The sequence below is a fragment of the Python bivittatus genome, unplaced genomic scaffold (assembly GCF_059951505.1).
Source record: "Python bivittatus isolate LINGU-HERP-01145 unplaced genomic scaffold, Pbiv_v1 ctg000700_np1212, whole genome shotgun sequence".
Lineage (NCBI taxonomy): Eukaryota > Metazoa > Chordata > Lepidosauria > Squamata > Pythonidae > Python > Python bivittatus.
In genome coordinates this window covers 82,994,076-83,014,063 of record NW_028277098.1, presented here as the reverse complement: position 1 = coordinate 83,014,063, position 19,988 = coordinate 82,994,076, and the positions used below count along the sequence as shown (strand labels likewise).

Below are 19,988 nucleotides of genomic sequence, written 5' to 3'. Positions count from 1 at the left end.
TGTCACAAGAAACAAAATATTGGGAGACATAGAAAAATGGAATTTGAACCTGAGGTAAAAGGTGAAAGAGGTTTAGAAGCAAGGAGGCAACCAGACCAGGTCTGGATACTAGCCACCAGAGATATGAATGACCATGCAGCATACCATGGGGAAACAATCCATTCTCAGATCACATAAGGTCAACCAAAGGCTGAGACAACCTGGAAAGGAATGTGTGACAAACTGTCACCCTTGCGAGGTAGTCCAGACAAGAAGCACACCCAGAAGTACTAGCTCTAACTTTACTGTAAGATCATATGAACAGAAACTTGCACGTCTGAAAGTACACCTCTCCCCCCTCCCCTTTACACTCCAATAAACTAGGGAGGGTCCCTTCTGAGACCTTTGCCATGCCCCCATTCCTTCTGCGGGACACAGCTGCCTCTTATCTGACTATTGTCTAGTCTGCAGCTCTTTCTTGTTTCCCAAGGTCATTCCCATACACCATTACACAAATGCTGTTGGCAAGGGATTAAAAATTCTGCCATAAGGGACCTCACTTTGAGACGATTTGGACATTGGCACCTCATCTGTCCCAAACCCCTTGGCCAATTTGTAGTGGGGAAGTGTGAGTAAAAGTGTATAATATGTAATGTAATATAACATAATCCAAATTGTATTCAGTAAAGCTTTTGTAGGTTAACGGAGACTCCACGTGTGTCCCCTTGAGCATTTCGTTTGATAGTGTGTGAGCATATCCACTAATAAATCAGAGACACATATGACCAAGGATATGCGCCACAAAGCCTCAGCCACATCTATCTAGTCTTGGATTAGGTAGAATGCAAGGGAGATGGAATCTACATGTGCCTCTGTGGCATGTCTGAAAGTAAAAGTGAATGAATGAACTATAAACAGAAGAATTTGTAGTGAAGTGGTGTGCTTGGTTTTGACAATGTGTTGTATGAACCCAGTTATTGTGTCTTATAAACCATGGTGTAGGATTTAGCATGTTAAATAAACCAAGTCAGCTGTAACAAGGAGAAGATGATTTTTGAATAATATGCTAACTTGAGATGATTAATTTTTTCTTGAATAACTAGGCAGGATAAATTCTCCATGTATAGCTTCTAGGAACAACCACATCTATCTGTCCCTAAATCTGTACAGCAGCATGCTCATCCAGTTAAGTTTTATGGATAACCTAACTCTGTAGCTTTTCTAGCGCATGACATTTCAATGAAAAGCTTCTGCTTGACATATTAGCACTCTCGCATTGTCTCATGGCACAAAAAATGTATCCATAATTTTAAAAAAGGAAACTCCTTTTAAACTCCTTACTATAGTCTACCAGATTATGCTTGGTCTCAACAATATTTTAATTAGAAGCTATCCTATAATTCTCTACTCAGAAGAGGAGCCATTGAATTAAAAGAATATAACCCCATATAACAGGATATAAGAGTGTAAAGAAATCCCAATCTGTGATTTATTTCTAAGTAGACATGTACAGGATTGTGCTGTTAGAGACTATTTTGTTTCCATTGAAACTGATGCATAGGCATTTCAATATTTTTTGGTAGAAGTAAATTACAAGTTAAATAGGATGTTCTTCCATCTAACTGCAGAGTATTGCAACCTTATGTTTGGAAAAAGAGAAAAAAATAAGATCAAATTAAAAAAAATAACTTATGCACAGCAAATAGCAATTATGTACTTACAAACTGTTAATGAACGTAACAGATGTAAAGACCATATTCTTTTTTTATAAATAGGATAAACAATTGCAAATACAAGCAAAGGTCCTTCATAACAGACAGTCTAATAAATGTACCCATGGGGAAAAGGTATTACAGTACTGTAATAAATACAAAAAAATCCAAATACCATAAAGTATTTATGTAGCATGGATGGGAACTGAAAACTCCTGGAGGAATCAGGCTGTATGCCAAAATGGCAGCACTCTTTCAAATATTTATAGGAATGCCAAAAACATTAAGACATAACAAAACCAAAGTAGAATTGTAGACAAAAGACGGGAGAAAGCAGATACTATAAAAAGGTTGCAGGCCCTTGTAGAAGAAAAAATGTCAGTGGTGTCAAGGAATACCTGATATTTGGCTGCGAAAAGTCAGTGCCCTGTCAGCCGGCATACTGAAATGAGACTAATTTTTGCAAAACAACTTAAAGAGTGGGCAGAGAGAGAGTAGATCTAAGCAATGGAGAAGTAACATAAAGTTGATGCTCTTAAGAAATGTACAAAGAAGAGATAGAGAAACAGGATATTTCAGAAAAGACAGACAGCTAAAAACGAAAATTTGTTTAAAGTAAGGAAAAAAAGACAATAATCTGCTTTTTATAACAAACATTAAAATACAGCAACAACAAGACTAAAGCTCCATTTAGGCTTCCTAGTCCTGTGATTAGCCACTGCATCAAGAGAAAATAGGGCCATGCTCACAGGCCCCGCCCCTCATCAACATGCTGATATAGGGAGCACACCTGAAAAACGGAATATGTAAAATTAGTTACGTGCATATTCTGCATGCAATTTAATACCAAGCATAATCTGAGTCTGAAGATTATACAAAGAGCCTACATGCAAAATCCATTCAAGATCTGCTCTATTTCACTGCCTGATTTTGCTGGGCAGTTTTTTTTCCCCTACAGCCATATCCAGCTCAATTACGAAGTCTTCTGTTTCTCCTTACTATAGTCTTAAGGATCAGTGTACAGTACTCAGAGGAATATGAGGCTTTTTGCTCAAAGGCTGCACTTTCTACAGAACTTCATAGAATTCCTATATTGCGTGACATTACTTGATCACACAATGCATTCCAGTAAGTTGTACTGATGTTTTAAATATTAAAGAAAAGGCAAGTGGAAAATAGTGCCATACAGTATAAAGACACTGATAAGAATTAGTGGAATCTTCCCTATCCACTTCTTCAAAGATCTTTTTAAGGGCAAGCAAATGTTAGCTGGACTTCATTTGATCTGTGCTATCATGGCAGCCAAATAGTTTCCCAGCAGAAACAATGTAGAATGCCTTTATATCCCTAATACAGCACGGTGCCCCTTTCAGACTTTCTGTATCTACGAAGGACCAAAAAAAAAAAAGAGGACAATTGGAAGATACAAAAGGAGGAAGCTGGGCCAGAGAGTTCAAACCTATTCTTGCCTTCATGTGATTTTAACTGCATGAAAGTTCAGGTGCCTGTATTTTAAAGAGCTTAGTTGTTTCACATTTACTGCTTCAGCATCTATTAATGGCGACAAGTCTAACGCAACTTCTAACTACCCAGCTAAACAATGCATTTCGGCTTATGAGGAGCTTCACAACTTTTCTGTTTTGGCTGATCACGCGCACAGAAAAAAAGACGGAAAGTTTATCAAGTCCCTGCTGAGCTGCGACACATGGCTGGCTTCAAAACTACAGACAGCCCACTGAAATGTGGAAAAGGCACGTTTTGCTTCTCTGTTTTATTTAAACTTTTAATAAAGAGTTAAAAGAGGAGGAAGGAGGAGACAAAACCCCACTTTGCTTCTCCATCTGTTGCCTGCCTTTATTGACAGATGAGTTTGCCATGAAATTGTAACATACTCTTGCGTTTCGTTTCGTTTCGTTTCGAATAAATGAAGAGGACTGTTTTAAACATCACTATCTAAGATTTATGTTGTGCCTGTGTTCTTTCTGGTAAGAGCTTCATTTCAGCTCAAAGAAGCTATGAAAGAAAAATGGACCGAAGAGGATTACTTTTTGCTATAAAAAAAAGCAATTTAGAACAGATCCTGAAGTTAGAGGTGGGTTGGTTAAACTACCACCACACCACAAAAAGAAGCTAATTTCTGAACCTGCTATTTGCCATTTGAGGGAGGCCTAGCGATGCATGAAAAGTTAACTGAAGCTTTTGAGCTGGAGGGAGTTGGAACTATTTTTCCTGCAATCTTCATTAACAAAGCCACATACATCTCAATTTATATTATTTATATTTCTCTCAGTAGTCTTTTGTTATTTTAAATTACAATTACTGTACAATTACACTTAAATATGACTGCTTGGCATTATTTTCATGTTACGTTATAAAGCATTAAAAGGCTAGTCTACAGATCTTTTACAATTTAAATAAATCACTATAATCATCCCAATAGGAGTTCTGGCAGTACAGAGGCAGTAGAATATTAAGACAAAAACTGTATGTATTGTGTTGGCTACTAGGTAGGCAAAGCATATCAAATACAATCAGATCTAAACAATGACAGGTTCCCCACATCTTGCTCAGAACCTGTACTATCATACCACTACATATAAGATATGGTTGCCAGAATACAGTCCATCTGACCTTCTTTACACCTGCTCAGCCAAAGTTGCATAACCCCACTGGTGTACCCTCGCTAAAACATACAGTATTTTAGAATTTCTATACTGTTTGCAAGCAATCTAATGGGAGAAGAATGCATAGGTGGCTACAGAAGCCTGTGCTGATTTTGAAGTTCAAGGCAGTGTACCTTGGGATCTGCACGTTGCCATGGAAATGTCCTCATACAGTGCAGCATTTTGACACAGGCAGTTTCATTGCAAGCAGCTTCAATACTACTCAGATCAAAAAGCCTCAGTCGCTCACCACAATTACAGCAGCAACAGACAAACCATTCAAGCTGTCTGGCCACTGGATTCCCACCATTCTGAAAGCTCTTGCCTCTAAAGCACCCAAGAAATCCTTTTTAAATGAAAAATCTCATAAATCACCACATGACCCAACATCTATTAGGGCACTACTGAATATTAGCTTGTTTGCCTGAATATTACTGAATATTGCAATTACTGAAAATTAGCTTGTGTAGCACATTCTCAATGGTTTTTACCACTCAAATATGTTAAGGTAAGCCTTATGCTGATGTATGGCTGTGTTCACACATCATGCTTAACCAGGTCACTTACAATCTAACAAATACCAGCACACCATATGCATGCTGGTATTTGTACCAGCAAATACCACTACACAAAAACAAACACCAACAAATACCAGCACACCATAGATAACCTCAAAGAGCAACTGGAACAAATCACGACCCCAGAACACACAAAAATGCTGACAACCACCATCAAGACTACATCCTTAAGAAAAGCTGAAAAAAGGAAAACAAAACTCCAAACCAAACTACTCAAGCTAAACCCCAGAAGTAAAGAACTTGAATGGGTAGTCAATGTGTCCAGCTTCCCATTATCCACTGCAGACTACAATATCCTCTGGAAAGGCCTCAACTATAACACAAATGACGCTAATCAGTTAGAATTCTTTGCAGCCTTAGAAATAGCATTTAAAATGAAAGGACTTCCCACAGAGACTCAAGAAACAAACAGGCAGACAATCATACCACAGACCAGAAGAACACAGAATCAGAACCAACTCAAAGCAGAGGACAGAGCAGCCCTCAAAAACCTAAATAAGGACCAAACCATCATCAACTTCCCAGCAGACAAAGGCTGAACCACAGTTATCATGGACAGATCACAATACATACAAAAAGCCAAATTACTGGAGGACAAAGAAACCTACATCCCAGTAAACACCAACCCGATACCAAAACTAAACAACCTGATGAAGAGAACCTTTAATGACTTAACCAAGAAAGGTCATTCACAAAAGAAGAACAGTGGTGGATGAAAAGCAATGGACTCATCCTCCCACGTTCCTATGGACACCCAAAAATACAAGCCCGACACACCTCTTTGTTACCAGGGACTCCAACATACAACATAGCAAAAGAACTTACAAAAAAGCTTGGACATCTCACAGAGGGGAGTGAATATTCTATCAATTCCTCACTACAGTGCCTCCAGAAAATCAAAGACCTAAAAATAGATGAAGATGAAATTATGGTTTCATTCGATGTGAGCACTCTTTACATCCAAAAACCCAGAACTAGCAAAAGAATCCATGGCAGCAGTACTACACAACACACCACAACACACCCGACCTAACCAAATACACGAAGATCAAAATATCCAGAATCATGGACTTCATCAACCTCTGCATCACTACCTACTTTCAGTTTGATGGACAAATATACCAACAAATCAGAGGAACACCCATGGGACCACCACTCTCAGGACTCATAGCAGAGACTGTAATGCAGCATCTAGAAACTATAGTATTCCCACACGTACAACCAAAAGTATGGATCCAGTATGTAGATGACACCTTTGTCATAATAAAAAAGGAACAACTAGAGAAGACACATGAAACAATCAACAACATCTTCAAAGAAATAAAATTCACAAGCGAAGAAGAAAACAACACACTACCCTTCCTGGGTATCCTCATCATCAAAGGAAATGATGGCAAATTAGAAACACAAGTCTATCGAAAAACAACCCACGCTAACCAAGCACTCCATTACCAAAGTAACAACCCAACCTCCCACAAGAGGAGCTGTATTAAGAACATTATTCAGATGAACACAAACACACAACAGCAACCCAGAACACCAGAAAAAGGAAACAGATTGCCTATACAACATCTTCCAACAAAATGGATACCCAGACAACTTTAACAAAAAGTTCCTGACCATTCAACCCACAAGAGCACAACCAATACAATCTATGAAAAGGATAATGCTGCCATACATCAGAAACATCTCAGAAACAACCAACAGACTTTTAGAACCTCATGGCATCACATAGCACCCAACCCACTAAAGCCCTCCAAAACATCCTAAGTAATCCAAAAGACCCAGTAGCCCAAGAAGAAAAAATAGGAGTCATTTACAACATACAGTGTAAGGACTGTAACAGCCACTATGTAGGACAGACAGGCAGAAGACTAGCAGAGTGCATCCATGAACACCAACTGGCAGTCAGAAGACAAATTAAAACTCTTTAATCTCAAAACATATGGACAGACTCGGCCATAGTTTCAGCTGGGAAACTCTGAGCATCCTAGACCAAGCTAAATCCAAAAACGCTAGGGAATTCCTGGAAGCTTGGCACTCAGACACATCAGCCATCAACAGACACATAGAGATAAACCACATTTACACACCATTCAAAAGAGACAATAAGAAAGCTAAGAAGGAAACAAAAAGACCAGAACACATCCTCTCTAGCCTATACCCAGATAAACAGGGATTAACACCAGACAAACAATAAAGCAGAAAACAATACTCTAATCAAGAAACTGCCAAGGAAACAAAGAGAAAACAATACTACCAAGAAGGAACTACCAAGGAGAAAACAACACCCCCACCACCACTGGCAGGGCAAGCTGCTGTGTATAAACAGGGAGAAAACCCCACGCTAACTAGCAGTGATGATGTTATCTAGTCAGGTAATGAAACGTCTGCAATCAAACAACCAAGCTCAGAGAGCACCAAGGACTCCACAGGTTATTTATAAACCTAGCTGCAAATCTACAGCATGTAAAGCTGGGCTGGTTTAGCCTAATGATTTGTGACTTAACCTGAAGTGTACACTTGGGTCAATTTGCTAGTTTATGGTCCTATATATTGTGCAAATGCAGAACATAGGTTAAATCAATAACTAGGTTCAATATGTTGTATGAACAGTGCTATTGTATCCACACAGCACAGCATTTCATTTCTCATGTTCACTTTTTTCTTATCTTACCTTTTTTAAAGTGGAATCTATTATTATTGTTGTTATGTTAGATTACAGAATTCTTGCCCAGGCCCAGAAATGTAAAGATTTAAATCAAAGTGATTAAACTGAACATCTGTGTTCTGATTTGATTATTACAACATACAGGCTTTTATGTTAGATTTCAAGACTGCAAGAGGCTTATTTTCATGAAAACCTGAACTCTGATTATTTGCCACTAAGTGAATGTTGACCACGTAGATAGACCTTCTCCAAGATTATCGTTCACCCACTTCAATTTTCCCAACAGCGCACCATCGCTGCTGAAATCATGTCCATCCACTTTGCTGCTGGTTGCCCTCTTTTTCTCTTTTCTTCCACCTTTCCCAGCATTATGGACTTTTCAAAAGAGCTGAGTTTTTGCACAATGTGTCCAAAATATGATAAACCAGGTCATCTGTAATTTGAGTGAGAACTCTGGATTGACTGATCTAAAGTTAGACCTTCCAATTCTTAGTTTAAAGCGCCAATCTGGTCAGAGAAGTATTAAACAGATAAAATAAACAGATGCCATAACTAACATTGCTTTACTAATCCCTTTTCCATCTTCCTACTTCTTCTACTAGCTTGTTACCTACCATTAAAACAATCCACTAAAAAGGCAAAACAAAAACATTGAATTTCTTTTGATGAGCGGCACTAAGTGTCACCCTGAATCCACCTAATCCCAAATTCTGTGTTCAGCAATGACATACCAAGACTTCTCATTAAGATGACAGTGGTAACACCCTGCTGCCATCTGTTCCCTTCTGGTTTGTTTCATCTAGAGAACAGTGATGCTCTTTCATTAGAATTAATGACTAAACTTTGCTTTTGTGGGTCCAGTAGGGAAACTGTTTATAACCTATAACTGTTTATAAATCTTTAAAAGGGGGATAATAAGAGAAGAAGCCTCCGATCCATGGAATGGTGGAAAAAGGACCATCTTCTCCTTCACTCACCAGTAAACATTTAAAAAAAAACCTCTTGATATTAGATAAACATAATTTTAAAGGAAAGAGTCAACTGATAGACATATTGTTGCTTTAACTGAGAACTTTTTGTATGAAATATCCGATTTACCTCCACCCTCCTTGCTGGAACAGGAATAGATATCCCTGGCCATTTAATTATCAACCCAGGAAGATATACTTTGGTGAGCTCATGAACAGGGGGAGATTACATGGGTTGTTGGTTAAAATCAATTAAAGAATATTGAAAAAGATGCCAGGTAAGGGGCCTTCTTGTCATGTGGAATATATGGGGGGCTATATAGCCACGATAAAAGGAAACAAACTTTTATTGAACTTAAGGAACTCCAAGCAGATTTTTTTTCTACAAGAAACATGCCTAAAGGATGATAAGGATTAGCTGCAGAAAGAATGGGATTAGTGAATTAAAAAAAAACAAAATGGAAGTGGCCATATTAATAAAAACATTTTTCTTTCCATGCTGCTAATGACAGAATGCCGAAGACATTTATTTTATTTATGCTGAGTAATTCTCCTGGAAAAAAAATGTTTTGATTAATATTTAAATCCTTAAATCTGATACTCCTAGTATATTTCATGACTGTCTAAACAATCTTTCCCTTATTATCCACAATTTTTCAATAATTGGTGAGGATTTTAATGGTTTTCATCTAAGAAACTGCAGGCTTTAATTCAGTTAGCACTGATGGCTTATAAGGGCAAGCATAGTTTTATAGATGTGTCAAATTACCTTAACTGAAAGAGATTATATCTCCATTATCAAAACCATTCTCACTGGATTTTTTAAATATTTCTTTATCTTTATTTATAATATATGAATTTGATATCTAAAATATAATTGCAATATCTGATCATACTCCAGATGAATTCGTATAAAATAGAGAATGCTTGGTGTTTGGATACTTCCTGGCTAAGAAACAATAATTTCAAAAAACAAAACACAAGGGAGCTTCACAAATATTGTAATATGAATGAGGATTCAGCATTCTCTTGTGTTAATGATGGGAAACATGTAAGACATATACAAGACAAATCATTTTATATGCTGCACATAAAAGAAAGGAAATGGCTTTTCCAAGAAGAAAAATTAACTTAATTTGCTACTCATCCCTCTCTAGAATTTTTCAAGGAACTGCAAAGTTCTAAGTAAAAAAATTGAATAAATTGATTTATACTAAGACAAACTATGCATTAACATGTCTAAGGTTTGCTCATTCTGGAAAATGACAGGGGACTCTTTGGCATATTTATTAAGCAGCAGCAAGCTCTGAATGTTATTCAAATGATTTGAGGAAATCACAATACATACAATTCCTGAAGAGATAAACTTCAAATTTCACAAGTTTTATTCAAATTCTTATAAAAATATAAGAATTTGATGGACAATGCATAGGCCTTTTTTTCTCTCAATGGAATATTCTATATCAACAGAATGAGTTACTTTCTGAACCTATTAAGACAGAAGATGATTGATTATACGGGGAACACTAAAATGCAAGGACTGGTTTTCCTATAGAATGGAATGAAGCCTATATAGATTTTTACATTTAAAACGCTTTTACATCTTTATCACAGCATGTGTGTATATGTTATTCTATCAGCTTCTATTACTCCAATTTTTAAATCAGGTATACAGCACATCTAGACCTACAGTATTTCACTAATGAACTAATTCACTAATGTTAATATACAATCTGGCATTCTTGCTAACTAACTACAGAAAGTATGACATGCTTAATAATTCCAATCAAGCAGGATTTGTCATAAGGGCTGAAAATTTGAGAGTATTAGTAAATCTTGTAGCTTTAAATAACGTTAAAATGGATCTAGCTATACATAGAGAACTTCCTTAAACACCTTTAATTAATTTTTTACAATTTTATTTGGTGTATTTTTGTGATGGAATGGAATTATGAAGGCCAAACTCAGGGAGGGAAGCACGCGCTTTCGTCTCCTGAGGGACAAGGAAGAGATAAGAGGATGAGGCTGGCACCTCCCTGAGGAATTCACTCTGTTTTGACTGGCTGACTTTGGGAACTGAGGTTTCAGTCTGGGAAGATTCTTGCTAGAGGTTGTAGCTAATAAACATTGCTGAACTGAATCTGCATGGTCTCCTGGAGTTCCTTGGGCTAGGCCTGACAATTTTGGATTACCCCTCCACTGCAATGAGCAACTAAGAAAATATACAAATAAAAAGTATAAATACAAAACTACAAAAAAATTAATCAATTAAAATATTTGTTCATCAAACCCTCTAAGGATTCAAATGGAGAACTTTCCAATCACTTGATACCTAGTTATTTTAAACTGGAAATCCAAGGGACTGACTTTCTGCAAGCCAAACTCTACCACACAACTATGCTCTTGGCCTCAACTCAATAGCATACTTTGGAAGAAGACTTCTCTCAAACATCTCAGCCAAATGGAAGAGATATACAGGGGGAAGGTCTTCCTTCAGATAAAGACCTACAAAGTTTGAGCTTTGTTAAGTACTACTATTTTAATCCCCCTGCAACTAATCTCCATACAAATCAGTTGAAACACTGGCTCCCAGCCCAGTTCATATACTTTCCTGAAAAAATCATCAGTGCAAACTCCATTAAAAAAGAGAGGAAGAGGGATTACAGCTCTAATACAGGAAACAACTGATCCTAGTTTAGAGCTCTTACATAATTTCTTAGTAGCAACAATTTGGTTTCTTGCTCTTACAAATCATTTGCTTGCTTATGATTCCACTGGGATCAAGCAGGTTTCAAGTCCACTGCTTTTTGGCCTCTTACTTTTATTCTCTGCTTTTTAACTTTCCCAAGAGCTAGTGGATCATAGTCACTAGGGGTATAGCAACAATTATGTGACCTTGGAGTTCCCTAATTCAAAATTTATCACAACAATAAACTTGCAAAGTTGTCTTTGGCAAACTAGTATCTCTCAGGGGTCCCTCAAATGACTGGTTTTCAGAGGAAGATAAACTTAAGGGTAACTCAGGAAGCTACTACACTCACAGAGCTGGTCCCCAACTCAAAAACTGGAGAAAGCAGATTCTCATAGGCCTAGGATCTGACTCCTCAAACTCCAGTTTGGATTATCTTGCACAAACCTCAGGTGATGAAGGGGGGGGGGTGTGTACACACACACTCAGGAGCTGCTATTACTCCTAAATAGCACTACATTTTGAGTAAGAATGTGGATTAACTGGAGTGAAGGCCTGAGAACACTAATATAAAAAGTTCTCAAAATAGTGTGGGAGATAATGGTGAGACTTCTGGTGAGAACATGGTGAACTAGATGTCCCTGAAAGAGTGGAGATGCCATTACAGTGGAGATCAGCAGCCAGATGGTGGATCCTGGCCAGTGAAATCTCTCCGGAGAAAGGAGAGATTGTGAGATTGCCCACATGTACTCCGGACAGCCATTCCTCATGAGTAGACTATAGAAACCAAGGTTTTTGCAGTTGCCTTGTGAGTTGAGCGGCTGGGACATGAAGTTCAGCCCAGCCCCATTTCTTAAACACTTCTAGAATTACTTTTTTACTGTTTTTCAAATATTAAGAACCTTTAAAATGGCAAGTTTTATGGCATTCACTGGGTAAATTTCCTTCAATCCTTAGCAAAAGAAGTTTTAAATAAGAGTTTAAGGACTCAGAAAAAAAATGTTTTTTGAATAAACAGCAAAAGGATGATTATAGTGTTAATTTTGGAAAGTTATAAATAGACTAAGGGTCCAGATGGATTTGAAATTTGAAATAAGATTTTGAAATTAATTATAAGAATCCTTCCCATGGGAAATGGCTGTTGTTTTGAATTCTAAAAAAGAAAATATGATAGGATGGGACTTTGAAGGTTGAACACGGGAAGAAATCAGAAGGAATTAAAGGTTACAATTAAAGGAGAAGAACACTTAAATTTGACTTGCTAACACAAAATGGAGCAAAATATTTTAACACTGGACATATTGAAGGATATTTGTGAACAATGGACTCAGAAGTAAATTTAAAGAATGTCTGCCATTACAGAGAGCCTGTGTGTAAATGATGTTATAGAAGAGGAACAGGTTCTACTGGACAAGACTGAAATTGATTTGAGTGTGGCTTTAAAAATGACAGGCTATAAGAATGATATGGGAAAAGATGATATACTGGATATACAAATGAAACTGGCTGATGTCTTAATAATTAAAAGGGATATACAAATAACAAGCCAGAAGAGTGACTTGGATAACTTTCGTATATTGGAATTACAAAAGAGACCTGTTAGAGTTTTGAACAATTTTGTAAGAAGGGACAAAGAAAAAATGCAAAGAAATCAAGTTCTAGGACATTATTTGAAGGGATTAAAGGTCAAGATTGTCAAAAGTAAAGGAAGGAATATAAAGTTGGTTTATTTGATCAAGGCTAAATAGATATTCTGCTATCTCTGGACTTTTGCTGACCAGGACTGAATGACAAGGCTTTAAGGTTTTGTTTATAGATAAGAGATGAGATATGGGGAAATGAGATCATTGTATTTTAAGAGAAAGTGATAAGTTACTAAAATTGTTTAGACTTGTGATGGAGGATGTCATTTCTTTATATATTTCTTTTCTTTTTATTATATTCTGATTTTTTCTTTCTTTTCTATCTTCCTATTCTTATTTCTTTTCTGCACTTTTTTATTTTTACTCTTATTTTTTAGTTTGTATTAGCTTTTATCTTTTTAATTGTAACTTCTAATAAAATTATTTTTAAAAAAAAAGAGATAGTGTGAGAAATAACAACCTTTTCAGCTTTGCAGTTTGGGGGCGGGGGGGTCTGGCCAGGACTTTGACTTATAATTCACACCTAGACTTCTGAACCTTTTCTATGTCTATCATCTGAGTTCAACAATAACCTCTTTGTTTTTTAAGCCATGGGTGGGATTGATTATTCTTGCTCTCTTCCATCTGCTTTTCTGATCATGACCGTTAGACCAGGTTCATTGCTTTGACCTGTTGGAACAAGACACTAACACTGAACATCAGCTCTTACCTATAATAGAAGAATGATCATGCTACTGTGTTTTCAATGACTATCTTAAGGATTCTGAAATAACATATACAAAAGTATTTTGGATGATGCATTCAAAAATGCCATAAAACTGTTCAGCTGCCTGTAGTCTGTCTTTCCAGAAACCTCTAACGAAGCAGAGTTGGTTCTCGTTTAGTCTTCCCTCTATTTCCCCTTATTAAATTATTACATATTTTATTTTATCCATTTGTTTCAGGATTGCCATTGTTTTAACTGTCCATATAAATAATATTTATATGATTTATAGTATTTTTAATACTACAGTAGTTTGTTCTGTTACTCCTTAGGAAATGTCTTAAGGTCTCCTGTCGGTCAAAGTATGCATTTTATCTTATCCTCTCTAGATGTAACGGAAGAAAATGAATCAGAAAATAATCTTGTTTCACAAAGAACATGGATGACAAACAATTTAGAATAAATGATATATATATATGGAGGGAGGGAGGGAGGGAGGGAGGGAGAGAGAGAGAGAGAGAGAGAGAGGTCAACCTTCAAAGAGGGCCTCTTATCAGAACTCAGCCTATTTGATGGCTTGGTTAAATATTTTCAAGGAGATAAAAGAACTCACCAAGAGTTACGTTTGGAATGACAGGGTCAGAAGTTATGAGATAGATTTGGGAAGGCCATTCAGCTGTGAAATCACTTTATTTGTCAGAAAGTCAGACTTGTTAAAGCCATTATTTTGCCTAGCACAACTTTAGGCACACACCATTTCCCTTTCAGCACTCAGAAAAAATATAACAGTAATCCCACTACATCTGTATGAAAAATGAAATTACAAGCATAATTGTTCACAAAAGAAGAGGAAAAAAAAGTGTAATATGAAAACTAATATCAAAGAAAAAGTCAGTAGAGAAAAATTATACAGAATTATGAGAGCAGGAATGGTATTACAGAGGAAAGACATTTGGCAAGATATGGCTTTGTTAATAAAAAGAAAGCTATCTTACAACATTTAGTTGCTTACTTAAGTTAGCATTTCTCTAGAGGAACATCAGATTGCACACAGAAGACGACACAGTTTTTTTTGCTTTTATTAGTCCCCCCAAAATTAAGAAGGGTAGGAGGAACACAAGACCAATTGTTCAGTAGAGAATAATCTATCTGCTGGCAGTAAGCATGTTGTACATGTACTTATTTAAAATGTATTAATGCTATATTAGTTTTTGTCTTTTCAACTAACTCACAATGCTCCCTGCAACATAAGATTAATGCATGCTGAACTGCAACCTTTTAGAGCTACTACGTTGGTCACCTTCCATCTAATCAGATACATTAATGACCCCAAAAACTTCCTGTGTACCCAACCTGTTCTGCAGTTAAAGTCACATACACACAGGACGCACAGAAAGTCTTTGGGGTTACTAACTTAATATCACTATTGGCTTCATTAATAAACAGGGGTAAACAGATGGAAACAGAATGTTTTCTCTATTATATTATTCTTTTCACACTGTCTATATGATCAATTAGCTACCCAGTTGCATGCACACTTTCCAAATTATTCTGTTTAGATTAATATCATTACTCAGAAGTGATTGAGTTGATCAAAGCATATGCATTTGAAAGATGAAATCCTAGAATTAGATCACCTCCTGTCAGGTTCAGCCCAAGAACAACAATGAGGCAATCCGGTACAGTTCAGTTCCTTTATTAGCTTGCATCTAATAGACAGAATCTCGCCAGACTAAACCTATGCTAAATCAACTAGTGGTTATACCCCATGAGACTCTAGGGAGGGGCCAGCCTCATCCTCTTTGCCTTCCCACACTCTTGTTGCGGGCTGAGGAGGCGCATGCTCTGGAATGCCTCTCCCCCCTCCTGACAACCTTGAACTTCCATTCCAGAATCTTCCCCGCTTGTGCCATCCATTACACCTCCACTACAATGGTGTTTTACTTCTGGAACCACAGCCCTAGCACATCTGGAGAATTTTAAGTTAGGGGCTAATCTGTCCCAGATAGAATGTTCTCATATGTGGTATAAACTATTCCTATGTTGACTTATTCAGTTGTTCTTTTCAAGTGATTAGCTTATGTTACTGAAAGTATTTGTTCAGCCCATGTTTTCCCACGTTCTGTGTGACTAGTTGTCCATGTTCAGATTTAAAGCACACGCTAATCTCTGTGTGATGCTCTTTATGAATGTTCATTTCTGTAGAACATCCTAGGACACTGCTCTTCTTCCACAACTGATTTTTTTCCATTTTTCTTCTTAAAGTAAGGCTTAATATGTGCATTTCCACCCAGCTATTCATCAAATTGGCCTCATCCTTCCCCTTTCCACGCAGTTTATGCTGCCTTTTTGAAACAACTCTGTGTCAGAGAGATTTGAAATTATCAGTGAATGTCACATTAGGGAAATCCTAACTAGAAATAAAGTTAATAAACAAGGGTTACAAGGGTTGCACATTAACCATCACTTAAAAGAGAGATCCAAGACTAGAAATATACGTAGAAAGGAAATATGAAAATAGCAGTATAATATCCAAAGATGGTTACTGTTAAACTGAATGAAAACTTTTAAAGCAGGGCCACAAGTTTACACATGTGGGCCCAATCCAGGGTACTGTACTGACTGAGGCAAAGAATTTAAATTGCATGCCACCCAGTCCAAATATAGAAGGGCAATATTTTCACTGCTTGAAGATGACAAGATAAATCTAGAAGTGGAAGGCAGATGGTATAGCATCCATATATTTGTCCCAAAACATCTGAATCAGCCCCTCCCCAAAGCATTTATTGCTGCCTGAGGCAGCCAGCACAGTTGACCTGATAGTATGGGTGAACATTTATCTTCATTAATTGGCAACTCTGATTCTACAGAGCAGTTTGTGTGTACTTGAAGCAGGCAAATCTAGAAACCTCTTTCCTGTTTTATACTTTCAGCATAAAACAGCATGAAGTTGCTACACATGGGATGTCAAGACAATAAAGATAAGAAAGAAACTGGCTTTTTTTTCCCCTAGAGGTGCCTCCATTTTTTTCTCCCACATTCAAAAACTTTAAGCTGGAGAACAGCTTCAGTACCAGATCAAAGAATATAAGGATGTACGATTCGTTCATTTTAAAACATGGCCATTTTTCTTAGATTCTACAAAACAATCGCACTGGGCCACCAAATGTAAGCTGTACTGTAAGAGGTAGCTAGTACTAGCTCATAAAAAGTGTATCTATGATGTATTAATATCTGGCATTTTAAAATGAATTTGCGTAAATCCATTAATTAATGCTTTTATCTCTCCCTCAGGAAGCAGACTTGTTGCTCCTCCAAAGCAGAGTGTGTGTGTGTGTGTGTGCACCTCCTGCTTTTCAAAGTCAACAAGTCCCAGTTGCATTCCTCACAACCAGGATTATTTTAAAAATGCATAAATTTGCTTGAATTTTAGCCACATTGATTCAATAATTAAATCAAGATCTTTATTGCAGTTGTGGACCAGTGTATTGATGCAATAAAGTTTCCTTTTAATTTGCAAATATAAATATACATTAAAATTTTGCTCTTCAATTAGTAGCATGTTTTAACTATTTACTACGTATAAAGTATTTCCTGGGTTTGCTGCGTAAAGAGCCAAATCAGTATATTCCTATGACAACAACTGATGTTTAGGATGCTTAGAAGGATACAATGCCAGTAGAAGCCTTTTCATCATATTTAAACTTTTGCCTTTCAGTGTTTTTTTCCAGAAGGCTGAGGAGTTTAGTAGAAGGACTAAGATTTGCATGATGTTTTTATAAATACACTGACTTCAATGTAAATCAAAAAGTAAGGAGTTTATTTGAGTATGGGTAAGAATGACCCTTTAGTCCCATGCACGCTAATTCTGGAATCTACCTCAGCACACTTCACAAGACACATAGTCAAGATGCACAGCGGGCAGCATCTGGCAGTTTGTGAAAAAGAATTAGCCAGATGACATAAGGACTGTCATCATACTGACTCAGGTACAAATTGACTCAGCGCATCTATGACCGCACCATTCTATTGAAAGGCCAGCAAAACTCCAAAATCTACTCCATCCTGTACTCAGCATTTTAGTCGTGCTGGCTGAGCATTATGGGAGCTGATGTTCAACATCTGGGGGCCAGCGGGTTGCAGACAGCTGTCCTGCAACCTAATAACAGTCACTGGTCCTACATTAGCAGCCCTAGCTCTGCAAACTCAGACGAAGACAGTGAGAGGGAAACTGCACGCATGCCCAAGCTTCTTATTCACCATTCTGGTTTTGAACACTGTTATCCTGTAGCACAGTTTCATTGATATGTTAACCTCCTCACCATTTACTCCCACATTCCATTCATTCCTCTCTAGAATTCAACCACTGCATATTATAGCTTTCCTCAACCTGATGTGTTGAACAGCAACTCCTCTTAGCAGCAGCCAGTATAGCTAATGGCCATATTGGGTGGAAGCTGTCACTCAACATCTCTGGAAGGCATGAAGTTGGGTAAAGCTGGCACCCCATCTTTCTTACTTTCTTTTTTTGACATGACTGGATTCCACTTTTCCCTTTCCTGGTTGCTTGTCCGCAAAATGCCCTTGGCTCATTCAGCATGAAGCCTACTTATTTCCTACCAGCTTGTTTAATTTCACTAATACCCTGCTTCCACGTATCACAGGCAGAAAAGCTTTCACAAAGTGGGTGAACTTCTCCCCAGCCAGCAGCCTTACAAAAACGTAAGCTTCCTCCTTTTCCGTTCCATTCATGATGGTTTTCACCGCTGCCAAGCTGCAACGGTGGGAGGCTGAAACGCACCCAGGAGGAAAAACCACACAGAAACACTCCCTTTGCACCCTGATGTAGACAGTAAGGAAAGGATGATCAGCACTACCGGAGACAGCCTCTTTCTCACCCCAGTCCTTTCCCTCTTACAGCTGTACACCCTCAGCCAGAAATGGGGGGGGGGGGGAATAAAAACATCTGAGGGAGGAGAAAAGTAATCTTCTACTGTGTCCCATCCTGCTGTCTGAGGCTCAGGGGTTTTATCAGGGCACCTGGTTGGAGAAAGTTCACAAAGGGGTTCGGGCGCAGGCACTGTAGTGCCTGTAATGTAGGCCGCCTCCTCTGCTTCACTCCAGCCGTTAACCCCTTCCGCTAGATCTCATGCCTCCCCTGCTCCCTCTCCAAACCGCGGACTGAGCCACTCGCGTCCACTTCGTCCTCCTTCCCCCCAACCTTACCCGTCTCTTCCTCATCGAAGCTGTTCATGCAGGGAAAATAAATGGCGAGGGCCTCGAAGGAGGCGGACAGGCTGAGGCGACTTTGCGAACGCTCCATGAACAGCCCAGCGCCGGGGGCGCCGCCGGGAGCTTCGGCCGCCGCCTGCGGCTTGGCCAGCTTCGACGCCCCATTCTTCACTCGGAGTACAGCCCGCGGCGTCTTGGCTGCTGTGGGGGGCCTCGGGGCGGTGAGAAAAGGGTTGCAGGAGGAAAGATGAAGCGAGCCGAGATGGGAGGAGGGGGCGGCGGCGAGGAAAGAGGGGCCGGGACCCACGCGGCGATGGGAAGGCTGGAAAGAGCCGCAGAAACGCCGGCGGGGCGGGAGAGAAAAACGCGGCTAGTGGTACCCGGGGGGAGAGGAGGCTGGGAGGAGGGATGCTGTCAGGAGAGCTGAGCTGCTGTAGTCGGAGAAGGCTGATGCTGCAGCCGCCAGCCCCGACCAGAGGGATACAGGCTACGACTGTCCCTGATGCGGCAGCTGCTGGGATGCTGAAGTTGCTGACTCCGCGCTTCTCCAGAGATGCAGGCGAGGGGACCACCTGCTGCTCAGTCCTGTCTCCCGGACGCCCTCGACTCCGCCGCCCGGTTCCCAGTCACTACGTCCCTTGCACTCCTTGCGGCGGCTGCTCCTCTCGCTTTGCTCCTTCATTCACTCCAGCGTCGGGGGCGGAGTCTGCCGTGAAGTCATTCCTGGAAGGCAGCGCCTCCAATCAGAGCCGGCTGGAGAAAGGCGCGGGGGGGGGGACGCTAGTCTTAAAGGGGCCGAGCTACTACCCTGGTTGGCGGGGGTTGTTGCTAAGCGGAAAGCAAAGGCGCACGCGCTCTCGCTTCTTTTCGGAGTCGGCTACCCACTGTTTTAGGCTCCTGAGGTTCGGCTCCAGAGCGCGACATGGAATATTAAATATCATCCATCTTCTGGAATTATTTAGCTGCACTACCAGATGGCTGGAGAAAAGAGTGCTTTTTAGGACAACCCCTACATGTCTATTCAGCACCTACCTCGTTGAATTAAAAAGTGGTTGTCTCAGCAGTTGCAGCTTCTGGCTGAACTATTTTCCATGGCCACAGAAATTAGGACCAGAACTAATAGAAGTAAGTTGCAGCCACCTAGACTTAA

General features: G+C 39.1%; 1 protein-coding gene across 2 annotated transcripts in view; it reads right to left on the bottom strand.

The window, feature by feature from the left end:
- RIMS4 (regulating synaptic membrane exocytosis 4) overlaps positions 1 to 19,500 on the bottom strand; it is a 92,212-nt gene extending 72,712 nt beyond the window's left edge. For both annotated transcript variants that reach the window (XM_088153722.1, XM_088153723.1), the window contains exon 1: positions 18,833 to 19,500. In XM_088153722.1, coding sequence (XP_088009848.1) covers positions 18,833 to 18,929 — 97 coding nt within the window. In that variant the 5' untranslated portion in view covers positions 18,930 to 19,500. The remainder of the gene's footprint in view (positions 1 to 18,832) is intronic.
- Positions 19,501 to 19,988: the final 488 nt, after the last annotated feature.